General features: G+C 36.1%; 1 protein-coding gene across 5 annotated transcripts in view; it reads right to left on the reverse strand.

The window, feature by feature from the left end:
• STAG1 (STAG1 cohesin complex component) overlaps window positions 1–25,930 on the reverse strand; it is a 408,218-nt gene that overhangs the window by 285,015 nt on the left and 97,273 nt on the right. For all 5 annotated transcript variants that reach the window (XM_058295002.2, XM_058295003.1, XM_058294999.2 and 2 more), the window contains one exon: window positions 10,383–10,491. In XM_058295002.2, the coding sequence (XP_058150985.1) occupies window positions 10,383–10,411 (29 nt within the window). In that variant the 5' untranslated portion in view covers window positions 10,412–10,491. The remainder of the gene's footprint in view (window positions 1–10,382; window positions 10,492–25,930) is intronic.

Consider the following 25,930-nt stretch of genomic DNA (forward strand, 5'->3'; position numbering starts at 1 on the left):
AATAAGAAAGTGCTTGAAAAAATAAACAAAACCAAGAGCTGGTTCTTTGAGAAGATCAATAAAATTAATAAACCCTTAGCTAGACTAACAAAGAAAAGAAGAGAGAAGATTCAAATACATAAAATAAGTGAGAAAGGGGATATCACCACTGACCCCACTGAAATAAACACCACCATTGGAGGATACTTTGAAAAACTACGTTCCAACAAGAAAGACAATTCAGCGGAAAGGGACAAATTCCTAGAAACACATAAGCAGGCTACATTGACGAAAGAAGAACTCAATGATCTCAACAAACCAATCAAAAGTAAAGAGAATCAGTCACTAAAAACCTCCCAACTAGGAGGAGCCCTGGATCAGATGGTTTCACAGGTGAATTCTACCAAACATTCCAGAAAGAACTAACACCAATCTTGATTAAACTTTTCCAAAAAATTGAAACAGAAGGAACACTGCCTAACTCATTTTATGATACCAACATTACCCTAATACCAAAGCCAAATTAAGACACCACAAGAAAGGAAAATTACAGACCAATCTCTCTAATGAACCTAGATGCGAAAATCCTCCACAAAATACTTGCTAATCGCGTTCAACAACACAGTAAGCGAATTATACACCATGACCAAGTAGGTTTCATTCCTGGTATGCAAGGATGGTTCAACAGGAAAAAATCAATTAATGTAATACGCCACATAAACAGACTAAAGGAAAAAAAAACAACACATGATCCTATCTACAGATGCCGAAAAAGCATTCGATAAAATACAGCACCCTTTCTTGATAAAAACACTGCAAAAGATAGGAATAGAAGGAAACTTTCTAAACATGATAAAGGGTATATATGAAAAATCCACAGCTAATATCATTTACAATAGTGAAATCCTAACTTCTTTCCCTCTAAGATCAGGAACAAGGCAAAGACACCCACTATCGCTCCTATTTAACATTGTGTTAGAAGTACTTGCTCAAGCACTGAGGCAAGAACCAGATATAAAAGGGATCCAAATAAGAAAGGAAGAAGTCAAAATTTCACTATTAGCAGATGACATGATCCTATATATAGAAAGCCCTGAGAAATCTACAACAAAGTTTCTAGAATTTATAAATGAATTCAGAAAAGTCACAGGTTATAAGATCAATTCACAAAAAGCAGTAGCATTTCTGTACACTGATGATAAGCAATCTGAAGAGGAAATCAAGAAACAAATACCATTTAGAATAGTAAATAAAAAAATCAACTACCTAGGAATAAATTTAACTAAAGATGTAAAAGACTGAAACACAGAAAACTATACAACACTGTGCAAGGAAATCAAAGAAGACCTAAATAAATGAAGAATATTCTCTGTTCAGCATAGGAAGACTAAATATTATTAAGAAGTCTGTCCTATGGTGGCTGATGGGTATGGGGAAAGGCAAGAAGAGATGAGAGGTGGAGGCGTCTTTGGGACATGGAGCTGCCCTGGATGGTGCTTCAGGGGCAATCACCGGACATTGTAAATCCTCACAGGGCCCATTGGATGGAATAGGGGAGAGTATGGGCCATGATGTGGACCATTGACCATGAGGTGCAGAGGTGCCCAAAGATGTACTTACCAAATGCAATGGATGTGTCATGATGATGGGAATGAGTGTTGCTGGGGGGGGGGAGAGGTGGAGTGGGGGTGGTGGGGTTGAATGGGAACTCATATATATATTTTTTTAATGTAATATTATTACAGTCAATAAAAAAAAAAAGTCTGTCCTACCAAAACTGATCGAGAGATTCAATGCAATTCCAATAAAAATCAACACAACATTTTTTAATGAAGTAGAAAAACTAACTATGAAATTTATTTGGAAAGGAAAGAGGCCCCAAATGGCCAAAGACATTACAAAGCTACAGTAGTGAAAATGGCATGGTGTTGGCACAAGAATAGACACATTGACCAATGGAACGGAACTGAGAGTTCTGATATTGATCCTCATATATACAGCCATCTGATATTTGACAAGGCCATCAAACCCACTCAGCTGGGAGAGAAGGGCCTCTTCAACAAATGGTGCCTAGAGAATTGGATATCCATATCCAAAAGAAGGAAAGAGGACTACCATCTCACAACTTACATAAAAATAAACTCAAGATGGATCCAAGACCATAAAGACCTTAGAAAATAATGTAGGGAAGCATCTGGACCTTGTAACAGGAAATGGCTTCATGAACTTCACACCCAAAGCACGAGCAGCAAAAGAACAAAAAGACAAATGGAACTTCCTCAAAATTAAAGCCTTTTGCACCTCAAAGGAATTTATCAAGAAAGTGAAAAGAGAGCATACCCAACGGGAGAAAATATTTGGTAACCATGTCTGATAGGAGACTTACATCTTGCATATATAAAGAACTCCTATATCTCAAAAATAAAAAGATAACCCATTTGAAAAATGGGCAAAAGACCTGAAAAGATACTTCTCCAAAGAAGAAATACAAACGGCTAAAAAGCACATGAAAAAATGCTCAAAATCACTATCTGTTAGGGAAATGCAAATCAAAACTACAATGAGATACCATCTTACTCCCATAAGACTGGCAGTTATCAAAAAATCAAAAAACTACAAGTGCTGGAGAGGACGTGGAGGAGTGGGAACACTCGTCCACTGCTGGTGGGAATGCACAAGGATCTAGCCATTCTGGAGGACAGTTTTGCAGTTTCTCAGAAAGTTAACTATAGATCCGCCATATGACCCAGCAACTCCACTGCTGGGTCCAGAGGAACTGAAAATAAGGACACAAATCAATATATGCACACCAATGTTCATAGCAGCATTGTTCACTATTGCTAAAAGCTGGAATCAACCCAAATGCCCATCAAATGATGAATGGATAAATAAAATGTGGTATATACATACGATGGAATAGTACTCAGCTATGAGTAGGAATACACTACAAACACATGTCATACCATGGATGAATCTTGAGGACCTTATGTTGAGTGAAGCAATCCAGGCATTGAAGGACAAATACTACATGACCTCTCTGATATGAAACAAGCAAACCGAGCTGTCTCAGAGAACTAGAGACTGGAAGATAGGCTTAAAGGAATTGGGGGCGGTGAGAGGATGGTTGCAAGTTGATGCCTATATGGGTGAAGTCTACAATAAGCTGGAGGTAACTATTTGTACAGGGAAGAGATAAGATGGGGGCATAGGGATACCATTGGGTGGAGCTTTGTGGGCTTGAGGGGGACTAGGTTTGGGAGGATAGGTCAGATGGCCCAAGGAATTGGTGGGAGGGCCAGGGGAAATAGTTGAATATGGGAGAATCTCACGTATATGGTTGAAACTATAAGGTTGAGAAAACTCTTTAGAAAATAAAATAAGGAAGGATTACATGTTTAAGGTGCTTAAAGGGAGGTATCTGGCACAGGGGCTCCCTGCTAGGGAGTGTGTGAGTGCTCAGTTTGTCAGTGTGTTAAATCATTGGGTGAAGACCATACAATGAGTGTGAAAGTACACCCACGTCCTGGGGAGACCTGATGTTCTCAAATGGAGAGAATTATGTTCGAGAGAATCAGTGGCCCCCAATGGGTTAGGGCAGTCCAGTATGTCAAACCCTCAGCATTGTTGCAAGTATCTGTAAATCTAGTCCCTCAAGTAGTGAAAATTGATTGTCTTGTGGGCCCCAAGAAGAGGGGGCAAGAGGTAAAGAAAGATGGAAACAGGGCAACTACGGGCAATGGAAGTGCTCCATAAGACCATATAACGATGGACATAGGACATTTTAACATACACCAAAAATGTATACAAATTTATAAGCTAAATGTAAACCATAATGTAAAACATCAGGAAACTAAAAATGAAGAAATTTGTACAATCTATGTAAACCAAAATGGAACCATGTTTGAAAGCTATGTTTCAAAATCTGTATATCAGCTGCAGCAAATGTAACATGGACTTGTAAAAAGATCATTGCTGGGGAAGGGGGCGAGGGTTTGGTATTGGATATATGGGAGTCCCCTATATTGTATATGTGAATTACTGTGATCTAAAACTTTTTTTCTAAAAAATTAAAACAGGGCAACACCTATTACAGTGATGAAAGGCAAAACATTAAAAACAAATCTTTATAATACTGTTCATTTTCATTAATACACCAATTTATTTTTAAATTATCTTAGTATTTCTAAATTAGTATGTATACTTCTAATCTTTAAACCCATCACTATATTTCATTTTCCTATTAATTGAATTTGGCAATATATTACGCTTCACTGTTGATGAAGTTTTGGACCACAGAGAGGTTCAACTATATGGCAGGGGAGGAACACTGGTGTGGGGCGTTATTGATGGGGGAGCACATGGTTGTGAGGGAGTTCTTCAGGGCATGTATATAGGGGACATAAAAAATGTTTAGATAGCAGTTACAAATGACAACTGACAGAGTGCTGAGTTCCTAGCCAGGGGAGCCCTATCACATTCCCCAATGGAACAGCAACAATCCCACAAGTACAACGACAAAGACCAACAAAGAAGGATTTTCCAACAATGAGCCCTTGATACTGATGACTATGCTTATGAGTCTGTGTGCCTGAAATATGAACTAGGGCTAGAGCAGCAGGGTGCCTAAGAGTTACCTTCTGAGAGCCTCCATGTTGCTCAAATGTGGTCACACTCTAAGTCAAACTCACCATGTCAATGCATTACCTTCCCCGCAGTGTGGGACATGAGTCCCGGGGATGAGCTTTCCTGGCACCAAGGAATTACTAGCAAGCACCAGCTGGTGATGTAAATAGAAAAAGTCCTTGAATAAAAGGGTCAATTCAGACCAGCAGAATATCTCAGCCCACATGCAGGATCATGTGCTAACAACTGCTTTTTGACCTTGAATAAAACGGGGAAATGGCAAAGACAAATGAGTTTATATGACTAAGAGTCTTCAAAAACGAGTCAGGAGGTCATCAGAGGAGTCACACTTACACACTCCTCACGAGGACCCTAGAAACAGCCAAAGTGAATACAACCCCAGGTACTGGTTCTCCTGAGGGCTACAGAGATCCACAGGGATATGGTCATGGCAGATAGCTAGAGCTCAGGACCATGTCAGTGGGCCCTACTTTGGAATTTGTGTCCCTGAGTGTGATGGAGTTGGACTCAGATGTGACCTGTCTACACAGGCCTTTTCTATCACTTTTAATGAAACTTTGGTTGGTGCTAGCATTGGTGTATACTCAAGAGACTTGACTCTCTGGACAGTCCATGTGCCAGCTGGGCACTGAACCTCAGCAGAGTGGTGACTCCTACTCTCTGGTTCGTTGGACTTACGCAGGTCAGCTAACAGGGTGGTGAAGATGGTCAATCACCACACTAGGAAACTGAGAGTGCCTCCAAATGCAAGCAGGAAAATTTCATCCATTATCCATGTGGAATCTAAGCCCCGTCTCGATATAGAGGTGGAGTGGACATCACCATCCCAGGGCCCACAGAGTGGAGGAATATGTGGATTAAAGTGGACTTACTGATACTCTGCTATAAAATCTTTGTGACTACTAATAGAAGAAATTGTATCACTGATGGGGACAAAGTGGCCACAGTACTGCTGAGGGCAGGGAGTGGGAAGAAGAGATGTGATGAGGGGGCATTTTGGGGACTTTGGAGTTGTCCTAAATGATACTGTAGGGTCAGATGCTGGACATTATATATCGTGCCATAACCCACTGAATGTACTGGGGGAGAGTGTGAACTGCAAAGTAAACTTTTCCACGTGGTGCAGCACTGCTCTAAAATGTGTTCACCGAAGCAATGAGTGTGCCAAAATGATGCGTGAGGTTGTTGGTGTGGGAGGAGTGGGGGAGGGGGATGGGGGGGTATACGGGAACCTCTTATGTTTTTTTATAATGTAACCTTTTTTGTGATGTATGTATCTTCAGAACAATACAATTTACAAAAATCATGGGGGTGGGGAAGTGGGGTGTGGGTTATATGGGAACCTCTTATGTTTTTTAATGTAATGTTCTATGTGATATATTAACTTTAATTTTAAAAGTATTATTAAAAATAAATAAATAAATGAGCAACTTGGAAAGCAAAAAATTTTAAAAAGCCATCAACAATTCATACATGACTGAGTATGTAACTATGCTCCAATAAAATGTTTTTTACTAAAAAAAAAAGAAAAAGAGTTACCTTGTGAGAAATATCCTTTTTGCTCAGGTGTGGCCTCTCCTAATTCAAATTCTGCAAATAAATTCATTACCTTCCCCTCAACATGGGACATGACTCCTAGGGATGTGCCTCCCTGGCTCCACGGGATTAGTACCTAAGTATTAATCAGCAATGCATTTAGAAAAACACCTTGATCAAAAGGGAGAAATATTACATAAAATACAGTTTTTATGGCTAAGAGAGTTCAAAGTGAGTAGGGAGATCATTCTGGAAGTTATGCTTACTCAGGTCTCAGTCAAATTTCACAAACTGCCACAGTAAACAAAGCCTCAAACAAAAGTGCTCAAGGGCCCTAGGGACACACAGATACCATAGGCAAGTCCAACAGTCATGTGAAATCAACACTAGCTCTGCAGGTTCTATCTGGGACTATATGAAAAGTTATTTCCCCAGTACAAATAGTTATGCTCATTTATAAATCCCCTAATCATGACTCTTCTATTTCTTTTATTTGAACCTGTAATTTTCAATTTATTTGTTAAGTCTATTTGTCAGAGACTTAAATCCCTTTGATTATTCCTATACCAAGAGATCCCTGAAACCTGGCAGATATGCAGCAAACTCCTATTCTTCACTTCTTCAGACTAGCCAGAACAAATAACAAAACGATGTTGATGGACCAGCCCAATCCCAAAAGCAAGGCATTACCTTCAACTGCAAGCACAACAACTCTATTCTTCTGCCCCATGATATCTTTGTCCCTTCTCAGCCTGGAGCAATAGAAGTAGACATTGTCCCAAATCCCACAAGATTCAGGAATGAACAAAAATAAGGGGGAACTAAAGCAGATTTATTGTTTTTGTGGTTATCTTGTGTTAACTGAGTAACTCATAAGACTGAAAAAAATAATAATAAATTTTAAAATAAATAAAATTTTAAAAAGCTTGGTCCCCTAAAATTCTCTAAATTCTCTTTACCTCTCTCCAAATCTACTGTAACAACTTAAGTTCAAGTTGCCATCAACTCTGGTCTGGATATTGCAACATCCTCCAACTAGGTCTCTTTGCTTCTAGTGTCAGGCTTTCCAATATAATCACTATACTACACTCAGAGTGATCTTTACACTATCTCATTATATCTCCTTCATGCTTAAAACCCTAGAGTGGCTTCCCAATGCTCCTAGGGAAAAAAAAATTGTTAACACGACTTATTAGGTCCCTGCATGATACTGCAGTATTTCCACTCACAAGCCTTATCTCATGCCACTTCTCTTATCCACAACCTTGATTTAAAATATGGCTTTAGTCCCGCAAATATTTCATGCTTCCTCCAGCCTAAGGGTCCTTGCACATGCCATTCTTCTTCCTCCCCCTCACTCCTTGAAAACTAAAGCTCAACTATTCTTTCCTCAGAAAAGTAAGCCAAATCAAAGTACACATTAAAATTCTCATGTTACCCTCTACTTTTCCTTCAAAGCCCCAGTGATAGTTTAGCACAGGGGTTCTTAACCTTTTTTGTTCCACAGACCTCTTTGCCAGTCAGGCAAAAACCACAGGCCCCTTACTAAGTCCACACTACACTGTGTATTATTTAATAAATAGATCACACCCACACCAACACATCCTCCCAAGAATAATGTTTTTTTTTTTAATTACTATTCAAGCTCATGGACCCCTTGTTAAGAACCCCTGGAGTAATATATATCTGTGTGATTATCTGAGTAACGACCATCTGAATAGGCTTCATAGCTACAAGGACTTAGTCTGCTAACTGTTTTCCCCCAGAACCTACCGATACTGTATGATACATAAGTATGTGGTAATTTATAAAATGCTGATAATGCTTAACATTAAACAGCAGCAAGGTGACAAATTACCCAGAGGTTAAGATACTTACAATATTAATTAAATCAAGGAATGATAAACTCATTAGAGTGAACTTTCTATTGTGTACATTTTAAAAATTCAGAATCTCTAGATTATAATTTTTTAAATTTGTTTTGAGGAGAACTTAAAGATCAATTTCTAACACACTGTCTTCACTTAACAGATAATGGAATTGGAGGTTTACAGATATTAAGAGATATCATGTTTGCCTTCCTCTATAAGGAACAAAGAATTGCTGAATGGATGAATTAAGCTAGATAATATATGCAAATGCATCCAGCATAATCCCCAGCAAATTGACAGCTGACAAGTCCCATCTTCAGCTGATATATCTAAATCAAAGCTCATTTACTCAACTCTCAGAAGACCACTATAGGCAGCAGACTTGGCCCAGTGGTTAGGGCGTCCATCTACCACATGGGAGGTCCGCGGTTCAAACCCAGGGCCTCCTTGACCTGTGTGGAGCTGGCCCACACGCAGTGCTGATGCGCGCAAGGAGTACCCTGCCACGCAGGGATTGTCCCCCGCGTAGGGGAGCTCCATGCGCAAGGAGTGCACCCCGTAAGGAGAGCCGCCCAGTGTGAAAGAAAGTTCAGCCTGCCCAGGAATGGTGCTGCCCACACAGAGAGCTGACACAACAAGATGATGCAACAAAAAGAGACACAGATTCCCACAAGATGACACAACAAAGAGACACAGATTCCCTTGTCACTCACAACAACAGAAGTGGACAAAGACGACACAGCAGACACAGAGAACAGACAACCGGGGTGGGGGGGAAGGGGAGCGAAATAAATAAGTAAATAAATCTTGGAAAAAAAAAAAACCACTATACAGTACCCATAGTTACATTACAGTTTACATCTTTCTGAAAAACAATTACAAAGCATAATACAATGTTAATTGCTATCATGGCTATACAGCCTCTCTTGAAATACAACCTCTATTTGGATACAGCTTGTGTGTCATATTTTATCAAAGTTATTTACATAGAGTCTACCTAGTATTCAGCAGTGTACTAGGAATTAATTGGCCATACAAAAATCAGAGCATACCCCTCTCAATCTGAGGCAAATTAGCATCACCATCCCAAAATCTTCAAGGTTGAGGAATGAACAAACATAATGGGTGGGATGCAACCATGGACAAAGTAAACTCAGCAATGCTTCAATATTTATTATCAATTGTAACAAAATATACTACACTAAGGTAAGACGTTATTAACAGGATATGTGAGAGGGGGAGGGAGGATATATGAGAATCCCTTATACTTTTGATATAACTTTTCTGTAATCTAAAACCTCTTTAAAAATAAAGTTTATTATATGTATTTTTAAAAATCAGGGCACAAAAGGTACACAGCTTAGGCAGTTGGTCAGAAATAGTAAGAGTAGTTTATAAAACAGTATGTTCAGTGTAGTGATAGAGAAAAAGCACAGGGCATTATAGAAGCACAGTAGAGCATCTATCCAAACTTTTAGTTAAGTAGCTTAAAAGGTCTTAACATTTTATCTTCCTTATTTGGGGGAAAGAAGAGAGGTATCTTCCATATTTGGGGCAAAGAAGAAAAATCACTGTTGGTTTTTCAAGCTGCTCTTTCAAGGGATTTGGATAGGTTTATGGCTTACAGCTCTAGAGGAAAAACAAGGCCAGGACACTAAACAGATGTCTGCTGTAGTGTTTTGGAAAAGTGATATGTAAATAAACAGGAACAGTAATAACATACAATTACTTAAACCACTGACCATTTTCATGGTTTCTACACAATTGTTATAACATCAAAGCATGGAAACTTCTGACGTTCACGTTGATGAAAGTTTTGAAAGAAAACAAGATAATCCAAAGCAAGACCTCATTTTAAATCTATCCTACAGCTCCAACTCTGGATCTTCTCTGACAACCAGAATGGCAAGGCTCAACAACCTCAGTTTCAGGAAATAAAAAGAATATTAATGATGGATCAGCAAACTTTATCTGTTAAGGGCCAGGGAGTAAATATTTAAGGCTTTGTGGACAATACTGTCTCTGTTGCAACTACTCAACTTTGCCTTGGTAGCATAAAAAGCAACCATAGGCAATATGTAAAAGGAATGAGTGTGGCTCTATTCCAATAAAACTTTAATTGCAAAAACATGTAGCATGTGACCCATGGGCCAGAGATTTTTGACTACTAATATAAGTCTTAAATTAACACCAAATTTTTAAATGATTGAACATACTAACATTCTAATATCAAGGGCTATTGATCGCTATAAAAACTATACACCCTAATACTTATACTTCACCTGTCTCAAAGTCAGTATTTTCATAAACGTATTGTACATTTTTTAAAAATAATGAAACTACAATACTTACTGTAACACTGGTAACTCTGAAGTAATCATTGCTAGAGAGGTCTTCCCACAATGAATAAAAGAATCAAGCGTTTACAACTGAAAACTTTCAAAGTAACCTCAAAGGCAATCTGTTGATGGGGAAAAAAAAGATGAAAATTATTTTAAAATGAAATGAATATATACACTAAAATTTGTACTTTTACTAGCATAAAATTACAAAAAGTCACCTAGCAATTTAGACTTCTCCATTAGGTTTGTGGCCAATATCTTTTCTAAGATCTTCCCCAAGATTTTCCCCAAGATTTCTAAAGCATGTTAGAACAAAAGCTATTAACTTTTTAAAAAGATTGTCTATGTATGAACTAAGCCACATTGCACCAAAGAATACTTGACTACACTTCAGGAAATAATGATTATATGAACCAAAACTAATGTTAGTATAAAACCTGAGATTACATTTCCCAATCGTATTTTGCTTCCTTTTACTATCATCACAATTAATACTGAAGTTAAATAGATGCTTTATCTATACTTAAACCTTAAGGCTTTTTAATTAATAAGAACAGATCCTTAAGCTCGAGTCATCCAATCTATTACACACATAAAAATAAACATCTATTTTTAAATCTAGATCTCTATTATCACTCAAGGAGATCTACTGATTCAATGCAATCTTGGTCAAAATTCCAGCAGCCTTACGAAACGCAATGCTCAACCGCTGTGACAGCAAAAGGATGTTTCATTTGCCAGCAGGGGGTGGGAACCAAGAAGAAAGAGTAACTGAATTGTGAAACTGGTTGCTGGGAGGAAGTTAAAACAGACCAATACTTTGTGCCAGAATTTTAAGAGCTACTTAGGTGGAGGCACAACTACTTAAACCAAATATGTAACCTTCAAATTCTGTTCATTTGTTCTCTGTGCAATCGTTATGCTTATACAAATATCTGGCAGGTTTGTGCAATAAATAAATCAAATAATGAATTATCTACATAGTATTTACATCATAATATCATTTCACAATTCAGTTCTATGGGATTTTTTTTTTCTTTAGAAAATGAATATTCTGGTAGTTTTAAATTTCCCAATTTCAAAACTTATTATAAAGCTACAGTAATCAAAATAGCATGGTCCTGGCATAAGGAGAGACATAGAGACCAATAGAATAGAAATCAGAAATAAATCCTTGCATTGAAGTGCAACTGATTTTCCACAAGGGTACCAAGATCATTCAATGCAGAAACAATAGTCTGTTCAATAAATGGTACTGGGAAAGCTAGGTTAACAAATGCAACAGAATGAAGTTGGATTCCTACCTCATAGCATATTCAAAAATTAACTCAAAATTGATTAAAAGATTATGAATAAAAGCTAAAATGATAAGACTCATGACTTTGTATTTGGCAATGCATTCTTAGATATGACACGGAAAGAATGACAAACAAATGGAAAAATAAATAAATTGGACTTCATCAGAATGAAGAGGGCAGTATCATAAAAGCGAAAAGACAATTTGCTGAAAGGAAGAAAATATCTGCAGATGAAAGGATGAAGAAACTGAAATCCTCTTGTATTCCTGGTGGGAATGTAAAATGGTGCAGCTGCTATAGAAAACAGTTCGGTGAATTTCTCAAAAAGTTAAAACCAATTAACATATAACCCAGCAATTCCACTCTTAGCTATATATCCAAAGGAAGTGAAAGCTGGGACTCAAACAGATAGCTTGTATATCTATGTTCACAGCAGCATTATTCATAATAGCCAAGAAGGAGAAGAAAATCAATCCATAAATAGATGAATGGATAAACAGAATGTGGCATACAGATGAAAAAGATCATTATTCAACCACAGAAAAGAAAGGAAGTTCTGGCAGCATACTACAATGTGAATGAACCTTGCAAACATTATGCCAAGTGAAATAAGCCATATACAAAAGAATATATAATTCCACTTACGTGAAAAATCTAGAATAAGCAAATTCAGAGACAGAAGAGGTTAAGAGTTTATCAGAGATTACAGGGAGGGGGGAATATGGAGAGTCATTGCTTAATGAGCTCAGAGTTTCTGTTTGGGAGGATTAAAAAAATATAGGAAATAGTGGTGATGGTTGCACAACACTGTGAATGTAATTAATGCCAATGATTTGTGTATTTTAAAATGATTAAAATGGCAAATTTTATATTATATATATTTTACCACAATTGAAAATCAAAAATAAGAAAAAGATAAATAAGAGTTTTACAAGTGACTGTAGAACAGCAGAAGGAGTATCATATATTACGGTACACTGACCTAAACCTTCACAGTGTGTAGAGGGGTCCAGAAATACTCCATGTAACAATCAATCAATGAAATGCAATACTTTTACATGGTACAATGTGATTATTCAATGAAACATTTTAAGTGAAAGAAGCCAGACACAAAAGATGATATATTCTGTGACTCCATTTATGTGAAATATCCACAATGAGTAAATCCACATGGACTGGTGATTGCAGTAGCTGTGTGAAAGCAGGAATGGGGAATGACTAATTAATAGCTATAGTAATTTCTTTTGAAGTGATAAAAATATTTTAGAGCTAGATAAAGGTGGTGGGTGTGCAAACTGAATCCATTAAAGGCCAATGAATTGCTCACTTACTAATGTGTTTTGGGCTTATAATATCAATAAAAGCAACAAACATGATAATAGCACAAAAGATACAAAGAAGGAATTAGAAGTATATTTTGCAAGTTTCTTAAACTACATATGAAAGATAAAATACTTGAAGAAGAACAGTAATTAATTAAAAATGAATATAGTAAATCTATGGTAACCAACTAAAAAATTTTTTGATGTGTAATAAGTCAAATAAATAAAAAAAATCTCAAAATTACTCAGTTAATCTAAAAGAATGCAGCAAAGGTGGGGGAAAATGAAGAAGAGACGGATCAAATCAAAATGATGAGCAAATCAAATAAATATGATGAGCAAAATGATGGTTTATTTTAACCATATAAAAATTACATTAAATATAAATAGCATAAACACCACAATGAAAAGACAGATTGTCTTACTGGGTAAAAAGCAAAACCCAATCATGTAGTGTCTACAGGAAACCCACTTTAAATAGGAAGATATACAAGAACTGAAAGTAAAAATATGTTTAAACAAGGGGGAGGGGCAGGAGGAAGGGAAGGAACAAAAGATACCTAGAGTGGTTATTTTAATATTAAATGAAGTAGACCTAAGACCAAAAATATTACCAGGAAAAAAGCAGATCATTACATAATATGTATAAGACTATAAAGCAACAACAATTATAATACTACACAGTTTGCCAAGGACAGATAAATAAACCAATGAAACACAACAGAGTCCAGTACACATGCACATACATACCACAGATACACATACAGACAGTCAACTGAGTTTCCATAAAAGTACATAGAAAATTTGATGGAAAAGGATCGTCTTTTCAATAAATGGTGATCAACCATATGCAAAATAAAATGATTCTCAACTCATTCCTCACATTTTAGAAAAGGAACTCAAAATGGATAACAGACCTAAAACTACATATGTGAAATTGTAAAGTGGTTAGAAAAATAAGCAAAATCTTTGTGACACTGGGTTAGACAAAGCATTTTTAAGTATGTCACCAAAAGCAAAATTTATAAAAGAAAACAAATGATCATTTGGACTTTATCATTGCTCTGCAAAAGAAAGACAGTGTTCGGAGAATGAAAGGACAAATCACAGACAAGAAGAAAATACCTGCAAGCCAAACATCTTACAAAGAACTTATAAGTAAAATATAAAAGAACTCTCAAAACTCAAGAAAACAATTCAATTTTTTAAAATGGGCAAAAGATTTGACAGACAATTCACTAAGAAGCTATATGAGCAGCAAATATATAAATGGATGCTCAAACTCTTTATCATGAGGAAATTCTAACTAGAACCACAATGTGACACCATTACACACATATTCAAATGGCTAAGATTTAAAAGAGCAGTCATTTCAAGTGTTAATGAGGAAGCAGAGCAACTGGAAATCTGGTGTAAATGCAAGACAGTACAGCCTGTTTGCAAAACAGTTGGCAGTTTCTAAAAAGGTTACAAATACATTCACTTTCTGACTCAGCAATGCCACTGAAAGATGTTTATCCAATTGAAAGCTAATGTTCATATAAAAAGATATACACAAAGGTTTATGACAAATCTATTCATAATCACCCAAAACTGGAAATATCCCAAAAAGGTCCTCAACAGATGACGGGATAAACATTCTATAGTTCATCCATACAGTGGAATACTATTCAACAATAAAAACAAATTAATTACTGGCACATGCCACAACACTGATCAATCTCAAATGCACAGGATATATACATAGTATATAATTACATTTACATGCAGTCTGGAAAAAGCAAAAGCACAATGATGAAGAACAGAGCAATAGTTTACATTGGTTAGAGGTGAAAAGAGAAGACTGACTATAAAGAGACAGTATAATTAAATTTTGGGGATGATGGGGCGCCAATCTGTCCATTGTGGTGTGGTTATGGTTACTTTTTTTTTTTTTCTAAAAAAGACAATGTAGAAACAAAAAGAATAATTTTCCTGTATGCAAATTAGTTTTTTAAATCCCACCAAGATCTGATGCAGAAATACTCAAGATAATTCCTAAATAAATATGGAAAAGAAAATAACTGCAGTAGCCAAAAAAAACCTTAAAAAGTCAGAAGAGGGAAGCAGATGTGGCTCAAGTGATTGAGATCCCACCTACCATACAGGAGGTCCCAGGTTTGGTTCCCAGTGCCTCCTAGAAAAGATGAGCAAGAGGGCAAGCTGGCACAACAAGATGATGCAACGAGGAGACACAAAGAGGAAAGACAAGGTGAGACATAACAAAGCAGGGAGCTGAGGTGGCTCAGGCAACTGGGTGCCTCTCTCCCACATGGGAGGTCCTAGGTTTGGTTCCCAGTGCCTCCGAAAGAAAAGAAAAGCAGATAAAGAGCAAACAATGAATGGATATAGAGAGCAGACAGCGAGTGCAAACACGGGGATAAAAATAAATCTTAAAAAAAAGTCAAGACTCACACTATCTGATTCCTAAAAATGTACACATTTATATAATACAAAAGAAACACAAAAATTGAATGCTTTACATATTCCCATGCGATCTGCATTTTTTGCTCAGAAACGCATTGATATTTGACCTCATTTGTTTTAATTATGATTTCATACTACTTATGTGCCATTAATTTTTTGTTTTTATTCATTTTTTAAATATTACATTAAAAAAAATATGAGGTCCCCATATACCCCAACCCCCCTCACCCTACTACTCCCCCCATAGCAACATTCTCCTCCATCATCATGAGACATTCATTGCATTTGGTGGATGAATCTCTGAGTACCGCTGGACATCACGGTCAATGGTCCACATCATAGCCCACACTCTCCCACGTTCCATCCAGTGGGCCATGGGAGGACCTACAGTGTCCGGTAATTGTCCCTGCAGCACCACCCAGGACAACTCCAAGTCCCGAAAACACCTCCACATCTCATCTCTTCCTCCCATTCCCCACACCCAGCAGCCACCATGGCCACTTTCTCCACACCAATGCCACATTTTCTTCGATTACTAATCACAATAGTTCATGAATAGAATATCCATTAATGTTTTTAAACCATTCATTTGTGAAAATTTACCATGTATGTAATTTTTTACTTCTATAAGCAATGCTGTAGTATATCCTTTCTCAATTGCACAAACATTTTTGTAGGACAGATTCCTTGCAATGAATGCTTACCCAACATTTATACACATTTTTTACTGCTAAATTGCCCTCTAAAAATATTGTACCAATTTACATTCCTTTTACAAGGGTATATTGTGTAAGTTTAAATTTAAATATATATTAACTATATATATAAATTTCATATATATAAAACATTTTCAGTTTTAATCCAGTACAACTTTAAAAGGTAGAAATCACATTTTATCTGTCCCTCTTCTCTAGTCTCTAACCCTCTTAACTTTGAAAATTAGCACAATGTCTGGTATTGTTAATTTTGCCAGTCTACTGGATCATCTGCCAACCGTTCTAATGATGATTTCAGGATTTTTCAGAACCTCAAAGCATGGATATTTTATTCATTTAACATAACCTGGTACATTCTTACTCTCTACTCATGCATCTAATTCACTCATACTTTATTAAACACATGCAACTTTGCTTTTAAAAACTGTATATTTTGCTTTATGGGCCTAAACAACTTTAAAAATATATTCCTTGGTGAAGATATAAACAAAGAAATAGTAAGTTCTAGTCCCAGTCTTAACTTAACATTATACCACCCCTTAATCATTCTTTTTGTTCTGAACATTAGCTTTAAAATTAATCGTTTATTTTCGTATATTATTCATAATCCATTCTAACACTATAGTATATTCTAGGAAATCTTATATTAATTCTTGGTTATATATCATTCTATTCCATTTTTTAGGTTTTTGTCCTTGAACTGGCCTTTTTTCTTCCGTGTTGGAAACATGTTGGAAACATCCAATATTTATTAAACATGTATTTATTAGCACTTCCAAAAACCAGGCATTGTGCTCATTTTCATTTTTACACTTAAGAATGCCCCCATTCTTTCTTGGTTATCTTGGTTTTGAGATACTATACATAAGAGAACATATATATCCTCTTTCTCTACATGTTTTTCTAGTATCTAAGGTATATTTCTCAGGATCACCAAAGTTGTCTTCTAAGCTAATCTGACCAATTCACCTAATGATTCTTGTCTGTTTCATTTCTCCAATAAATTCTTACAGATACAGTGAAATACAAAATAAGTGCTTATCTCATTTTGCCAAACTTCTTAGTGATGAAAAATCAAAACAAGTAAATAATTTATCAACAGATTAAGGCTTCCAACAGATGCCAGTTAATTTATATCCTGATAACTTATTTCTTGTCTGGACAATTTTATCATCTCTGTGCTGACTTAAGCATATGTGTGCAAGAGCACATATGCATGCATACAAACACAGAATCACAATACCCTATCTACTAAAACATATAATATTCTGACCTGTTTGTCATGCACTCTGCCAAAACATGAGAGAAAAGGAACAACAACAACAAAAAACACGGAAAGACACACACAGAGTGTTAAAGAGTATGACTGCTAGCCTGATAAATAATATATGCTAGCTTCATTTACTAGCACAACACCGTGTTTCATAAAGGTTTATTAACTGAATCAAGAACAAGGATTTAAGGTACAATACCTGAAGCACAGTTTCCTTTTAATTCCATGCAGTACCATGTTTCAAGTATAATGACCTATGCTTTAATCACAGCAATTCCCTATACAAGTAAAGATTTATAGAATACAATCTCATTAATCCAGGGCCTTCTTTCATAATTCATATCTTTTACCGGAGTAGTCATACGGAATCTCTTAGCAATATATGTATAAATGCACTCACAAACACATAAACAGGTGGTGATGGGGTGCCACATAATTTCATAAGCAAATCTATGAATAAATGACAATGATATTATTTGTAAAATGGCTTTTCAACAGTATCTGGAAGTATTACTCTGTACCAACATAGAAATAGTACATCCATTAACTATATTTCAACCTCTGTTTCCAAAACTTAGCCTATATATGAGTCAGAATTTCTAGCTCTTTTAGTAACTAAAGAGAATGCCAAAGTAAAATTAAATCTTCCAACTTTCACAGAAATTCATGCTCTAAGGTGGTCTAGATAAGAAATACATATATGAAGAGACATGAAAGGGAAAGGCAGTAAATCTTTTGAAAACATTAACCTAGAAAATCTCAAATATTAAACAGAAGGATACCTTAAGCCAAAATAGAAGTATGTGCTCAGAGGGTCAGAGATAAAGCTCACTTATAACAGCAGGGTGGGTCATTATTTTACCCTTTCTCTCCTAATACTTTATTATATCCCTCTTTTTAGCATATCTTGGCAACATAAACATAAAAATCAAAAGGAAATATAAGGGAGACAGTGGAATAGTAAACTCCAGGAAACAGTCCCTCCACCAGAACTACTACTAAACAGGCAGCAACTGTCCGAATCAACTATTTTGAAACCCTAGAGTCCGGTAGAACACTGTACATAATTTAAGGAAGAAGGAGAGGAAGAGGCTTGTAAATCACAGCAAATACAAGAGAAATCAGCAGGCAGGGGGAAGGGGGATTGTTGCCCATCCCCCAGTCTTGCAGCTGATAGCAGGGAGGTATTCAAACCTGGCTCCTGATGCGGCATGTTGGTATCTTGGTGGGACATAAAAACTTTGGTCCCCAAGATCCAGAGGTGTCTGACCTGTTTGATCATCACTGCTTTGACTAGCTACTTCGAATCCCTGGGGGACCAGTTCTGAAAGCGGCCATTGTACCAACCAGCCCTGGACAAAGACAGTGGAGATTTAAAGACAGTAGGCTTCCTCAGAGCTGCAGAGGACAGTTGACGGACTGAATTTTCTGGGCAGGTGCCAACAAAGCACAGCTCTGGGGAGCCACAGAGGAAGTGCCAGGCACTCAACCTAGCCCCTCCCTTATTCCTTTTCCAGAGCAATGTGGAAAGGACCAGCACTCCTTTTGTGGGTCTCTAGACTTGTTCTAGTTGGGGAAAACTAACTCGGAAAAGTCCTCTCCACTATGCTCCCTTCTCCCAGAATTTGCCCTCCAGAGCAAAAACAGCAAAAGAGCAAGAAGGGATTTATGTATCTTTTTTTAAAAGTCAATTTAAAAAAAGAAAGAAAGAATTGAGCCAGGCAGCCTGGAGCAAAGGCTTATCTGCTGTAAGACCTACAGGGAACACCCAGAAGAGAAGTTCTGTTTCCTGGGGAGTTGTAGGAACATTCAAATCTCTGTAAAAGACCAACTTCTAAGGCAAGTTCAGGACAAGAGACAGAACCAGAAAAGACAGGGAGGACACTGCACTTTCCATTCACCTTCAGCTGACCTTCTTGAAGGAGGGCACTAGCCAAAGCAAAGCTAATTTTCAAAGACTCTGATAGATATTTTATGCTAAAATCTCTCCTATCAAAAACTGGATGCAAACTCAACAGACATCTCAGGGAAAGTTAGCATTTTAAAATATTTAAATGTTCAGTGTGCAAAAAAAGATGACAAGACAAACAAAATGATGTCCATCTAAAGGAAAATGATAAAAATCCAGAAAACATCAAGAAGACCAGACAGTGGCCACACCAGGCAAAGACTTTTAAAAAATTATCATCAATATGTTCAAGGAGATGAAAGAAAATACAAAGAAAGAATTACTAAAGTATATCAAGAAAACAATGAATGAGCAATATGAGACTCTTGGTAAAGAGATAAAAATTTTAAAAAGGAACCAAACAGAACTACTAGAGATGAAGACAACAATAACTGAAATGAAGAATTCCCAGGAGGGTTTCAACAGCAGATTGGAAATGGCAGAAGAAACAATCAGTGAACTGGAAGATAAGAAAACTGAAAGGAGTCTGGCTGAGAAGCAAAAAGAAAAAGAATTATAAAAAGGAAAGATAGCACAAGAGATGTCTGGGACACCATCAAGCACACAAATACATGCATTATGGGAGTCCCAGAAGAAGAAGAAAGAAAGAAAAAGAAAGGCGCAGAATGGCATAAAACTTCCCAACTTAAAAGACATAAATACATACATCCAAGAACAGACAACACCAAACAAATGAGCTTGAAAAGAAACACACCACAGCACATGGGAATGAAACTGTCAAATGCAAAGGTAAAGGAGAGAGTTCTGAAAGCTCAAAGGAAAATGCCATATGTTATGAACAAGGAAAGATTAGTTAGATTAAGTGTTAACTTCTCAACAGAAACAATGGAGCCAAGAAGGTAGGGGCTTGAAATAATGTGTTGACAGAAAATTTTCAAACAAGAATTTTACATTCAGAGAGACTTTCCTTCAAAAATGAGAGAAAATTCAATCATTCTAAGATAAAAAACCTGAAGGGAGTTCACCATCACTAGGAAGTTCTTCAGACTGAAAAAAAAGACACTATGCAGTGTTTCATGGCAGCAAAAAGAAATGAAATCTTCAGATAAAGGTAACCACATGGATAATTATAAATGCCAGTACTATTGTGTTTTTGTTTCTTGGGGGTTTTGGGTTTTTTTTTAGGAGGGGGCATATGTAACTCCATTTTTTTACGTTTGACAGGTGCTAAAATGCAAAGGCATAAGAAGTAATGGTAAAGCTACGGTTTTGGGCATACAGTATACAACAATATAGTTTGCAAAAGTACAAATTATGTGGGGGACAGACAGTCACAGGAATACATTATGTATATGAATTGTAGTCAAGTTGTTATCAAATCAAATATGACGATATGGATGATAAATTTTAACTCCATGGTAACTACAAGGAAAATATATGAAAAATACAGCCACAGAGAAGTGATAAAGGATTCAATATGGTACCCTAAAAAAATAAAATAAAAAATACCAAAGTAGGCAAAAGTGGAACAAGTAAGGGTCCAAAAATGTATAAGACTTACAAAGACAAAATGAAAAATGGCAGAAGAAATTCCTGAATTACCAATAGTTACTTTAAATGTAAATGGATTAAACTCTCCAGTCAGAAGGCATAAATTGGCAGAATGTATAAAAAGGTATGCCACTGGTATGCTGTTTATAAGAAACTCATTTTAAATTTGAAACTGCTACAAGGGACAAAGACAGACATTATATACTAATAAAGAAGTTACTAATAAAGAAGACTAACAATTACAAATTTAAATGCACCTAACAGCAGAGCCCCAAAATACATGAAGCAAATATCGACAGCTTTGAAGGGAGAAACTGAAGGCTCCACATTAACAGTAGGAAGCTTTAATACAGTGCTTTCGATAATGATAGAACATCTAGACAGAAAATCAATAAGTAAATAGAAGAAATGAAAAATATTCAAACTAACTTGACCTAACAGACACATATACTACACGGAGGTCCCAGGTTCAGTTCCTGGTGCCTCCTAAAGAAGACGAGCAGACACAAAAAGGAGACAGCAAGCAGACACAACAGGCAGACAGATGAGGGAGCCATCTGGGGGTAGGGGGAAATGCCCTATGTTCCATCTATTCTATTCTTCCCTCCACCTCCCCTCAAGACCTATGGTAACAGTAAAAAGGACTATAAAAGTATACTATGAAGGACTGTACACCAACATATTCAATAACCTAGAACTCAAAAAGAAAGAGAAGGTCTCAACAGACCAATAACTAGGAAAGAGATTGAATCAGTTATCAAAAATCTCCCAACATTTTGGTATTTATAAATGGGTCCTGTTCTTTTACTACCACCTGTTTACCTTTTCTTTCTTTTATTTTTTATTAACTTACTTTTTCATTTATCAAAGATTTGAATATATATAGTTTAAAGAGTAAAACAGTTCTATAAGGTTTATTATTTTAAAAAACCAGTATGCCCCTACTACTCTAATCTCCATTCCATTTCCCACTCCCCAGAGGCAATGACTTTCAACTCTCTCTCTTGATTTTCTAACGAGATGCTTGTATTACTACTTAAAAAAAAAAAAATGAGACCCTATTGACTCATCTGGAAGATGAAGATTTCACTCCCCTTATCTTCCTGGTCTCACCATATACATGCTCATTTTCCCACCTCCCCTTCCCATTCTCCTCATAAAGCTAGAATGTTAATTTGATTAGGTCAATATTTAGTGTCTACATTAGTGTTGTTATGTAAATGCTATTCACAGCAAAGCTATCTGTATACTATTATTATTTTTCCTTTCCCAGGCAATATTTTGTTTCCCCTCGTACTTAATAATGGGCTTCTTGGTTTTCTACGTACTTACCACTCACTCAATTACAAATTCTCCCCCAGTTTGTAAATCTCCTCTCAATATATTCAAACACATCAGACATTCATTAATTTCATGCTCTTGAATAAAGCTCTCTGGAGCCTACTGGTCAGCTCTAATGTGGACTGGTTGCTCTTCAGTGGTGAAGCACAGATATAATCCTGGGATGTCCCAACACCTATATACTGGGATTTCGTCTGCTTATGTTTCCTTTTGGAGCCTCCATTTTTTCATATCCAATCTTACTTTACTTTGGTTTTCTCCCTCATCTTTGCAAAATGAACTCTCTAGTAGCTTCATAGGAAAGGGTGTGCACAAGAAACAAAATTTTTTGAGAATGTCTGAAAATGCCTTTATTCTACCCTCATATTTCATTGACTATTTGAGTACAAAAATCCTTATTGGAAATTATTTTTCCTTCAGATTTTGAAAGAATTGCTCCATTGTCTTTTAGCGTCTAGAGGTATTATCCTTGGTATTTATAATGATATGCCTTGGTATAGCTCTATTTTCATCCCCTGTGCTTATTCTGGAAATGCATGTTATTTGTTTAGGGAATTTTTCCTGAATTATCTTTGACGAATACTTTTATCATCTAATTTATCTTTCCTTCCTTTTGGAGTTGCCATTATTCAGGTGTCAGATCTCTTGGAGATCTCCTTTTCTTTTCTATTTTCCATTTCTGATTTCTGTTCTACTTTCAGGGAGATTTACTCAACTTTATTATTATTCACTCAACAAGTTTTTATTGAGTGTCTACTATGTACCAGGCAATGTTTAAGGTGCCAGTAATGTTCTGTGAATAAAAATCTCTGCTCTATCAGATCACAGGCTTTCACCCTTAAAAACAAACAAAAACTCCCAACAAAGAAAAGCCCAGGGCCTCATGTCTTCATAGAGGAATTTTACCAAACATCCAAGAAAACTTAAAATCAATCCTGCTCAAACTCTTCAAAAAGAGAGGGAGGAATACTCCCTAATGCATTCTACAAGACCAATAGAGTCTTATAGCAAAGCCAGATAAAGATACCTCAAGAAAAGAAAATTACAGACCAATATCTCTTAATAATATATATGTAAAAATCCTCAAGAAAATACTAGCAAACCAAATTCAACAGCATATTAAAAGAATTAGATACCATGACCAAGTGGGCATTTATTCCAGGAATGAAAGGATAGTTCAACAAAAGAAACTCAATGAATATAATACACCCATTAACAGAATGAAGACATGATCATCTCAATTGATGCAGAAAAGGCACGTGACAAAACTAAGCACCTAGAAAACTAGAAATAAAGGAAAATTCCTCAACATGATAAAAGGCACATAAGAAAAACCCACCACTAACATCATACTTAATGGTGAAAGATGGAAAGCTTTCTCTTTAAGATCAGAAGCAAAGCAAATATGTCACTGTCACAACAATTTTTCAACATTGTACTGGACGTTCTAGCCAGAGCAATTAGGCAAGAAATAGATATAAAAGCTTCCAAATTGGAAAGGAAGAAGTAAAAACTTTTCCTATTTGCAGATGACATGATCCTATATACAGAAAATTCTGAAAATTCTAAGACAAAGCTACTATATCTAATGAATGAATTCAGCAACATGGTAGGCTACAAGATCAATACGCAAAACTGAGCAGTGTTTCTATACACTAGTAACTAAAAATGAGAAGATGAAATCAAGAAAAAAATTCCACTTTTGGCAAAAAAATCAAATATCTAGGAATAAATCTGATCAAGGATATAATGGACTTGTACATAGAAAACTACAAAACATTGCTAAGAGAAATCAAAGAAGTCCTACAAATGGAAGAATAGTCTATGTTCATGGATTTAAAGAAAAAATATTGTTAAGAGGTTAATTTTACCCAAACCAATTTCCATATTCAATGCAATCACAATAGAAATTGCAACAAAAAATTGTATAAGCCTTTTTCACACTGATGTTCACAGTAGCATTATTCACAAATGTGAAAAGATGGAAGCAATTCAAGTGTCCATCACGTGATGACTGGATAAACAAAAATATGGTATATGTACACAAGGAAAATTATTCAGCTGTAGAATGGAATGAAGTTCTGAAACATGCAACATAGAAAAACCTTGAGGACACAAAAGAACAAATATTATGAAATAATTAGAATAAGCAAACTCATGGAGTCAGTTTTGAATACAGGTTACCAGATAATGGGGTGGTGGTAGAGAATAGGGAGTTAACGCTTAAATTTTACAGTTTCTATTTAGAACTATGCAAAGGTTTTGGTAATTCATGACTGAGATGGTAGTACAACATTATGAGCATAAATAACAGCAATGAATTATACATTTGATTGTGGTTAAAAGGGAAGTTTCAGTTTGAGACGTGTTACATATCAAAATGCTTTTAAAAATCCATAGGAAAAAAAAAATTTTTAAGCAGAGTAAACATAGCTTAGTGGTTGAGTGTGCCTACTTTGCATGTATGAGGTCCCGGGTTCAATCCCTGGTACAGCCAAAGAAATAAAAATAAAAAATAAAAAATAAATAAAAATCCATGGGACTTACAACACAAACAGTGAATTCCAAGGTAGACTACAGTTAACAGTACAATTATAAAACTGCTTCCATCAATTGTAAAAAAATATACGAAACACTAATGGAAAGGTGTTAATAAATAGGGTGATATATGGAAACCCAGTATTTTATGCATGATTTTACTGTAAACTCACAATGTCTCTAATTAAAAAAAGAAAGAAAGAAATACAACAGATTCATAGTTTGGACTCGAACCAGATTTCTGAGCTCCTTTCAAAGGTATGCTACTTTTGAGCTTTGTACCCCACTATACCTCAGTATGCTCATTTGTCAAGCAAAAATAACAAAAGAAGCCTTAGTTCATATGACTGTTGCTAGGATTAAATGATAAAGTATCCATGGAGTAAATGGAAGAACATCTGGAACTCTTTAATGAATATTAACTCAAAAGCTACAGGAGGAAGGAATGGACAATAGCAGAAGAAATGTAAGCTCCACGAGGGCGAGTATTTTTTATTCTCCATGTTCAGTGCTTCCTTCAGGAAGAACTGTCTTATCTTTCTAGTCCAAAGAAATAGCACCTGGGAATCCCAAAAAAGGGACTTACTAATTAGCAAATGTAAAAATCAAGGTATTACATGCCACTAGTAGGTACCATTAATGGGGTAAGAGGGACTTGGAGTAATAAATGCCTAATCCCTTAGGAAATTTGTTTTAATGCTATTGTACATGAGATCCTTTTTTCATTATAGTTTCTAACTAGTTACATAGCCATTGTAAAATTTACCTTTTAATTTACTGAAAGCTCTCATCTCTGGAAATCCATAAAATGTTGTAGCTATGAAAGGAAGTCAGATTATATGTCAAGTTCCACTTCTAGCTCCTCTGTGGAGAAGGATAATGCCTCCTGGCCATGGTAATAAGTTGGGGTTCAGGGGTCAAACTAGAGTAGGTATGCTATCTTAAAAAGCTAGAAAACTCTAAAAGCAAAAATAGACAGATACAGTGTAGAGCTTGATGAGAAATCAAGTCAGATGGAAAATAACAAATCTAACAGAAGAAAAATTATAAATGACAAGTGGAACCATGAGAAAAGAATCTGACATGAACTACTAGATCAACAGGTTGGAAGCAAACAATGAAAATTCAAGATCTGCAAGATTTA

This window comes from Dasypus novemcinctus, chromosome 4, assembly GCF_030445035.2.
Source record: "Dasypus novemcinctus isolate mDasNov1 chromosome 4, mDasNov1.1.hap2, whole genome shotgun sequence".
NCBI lineage: Eukaryota > Metazoa > Chordata > Mammalia > Cingulata > Dasypodidae > Dasypus > Dasypus novemcinctus.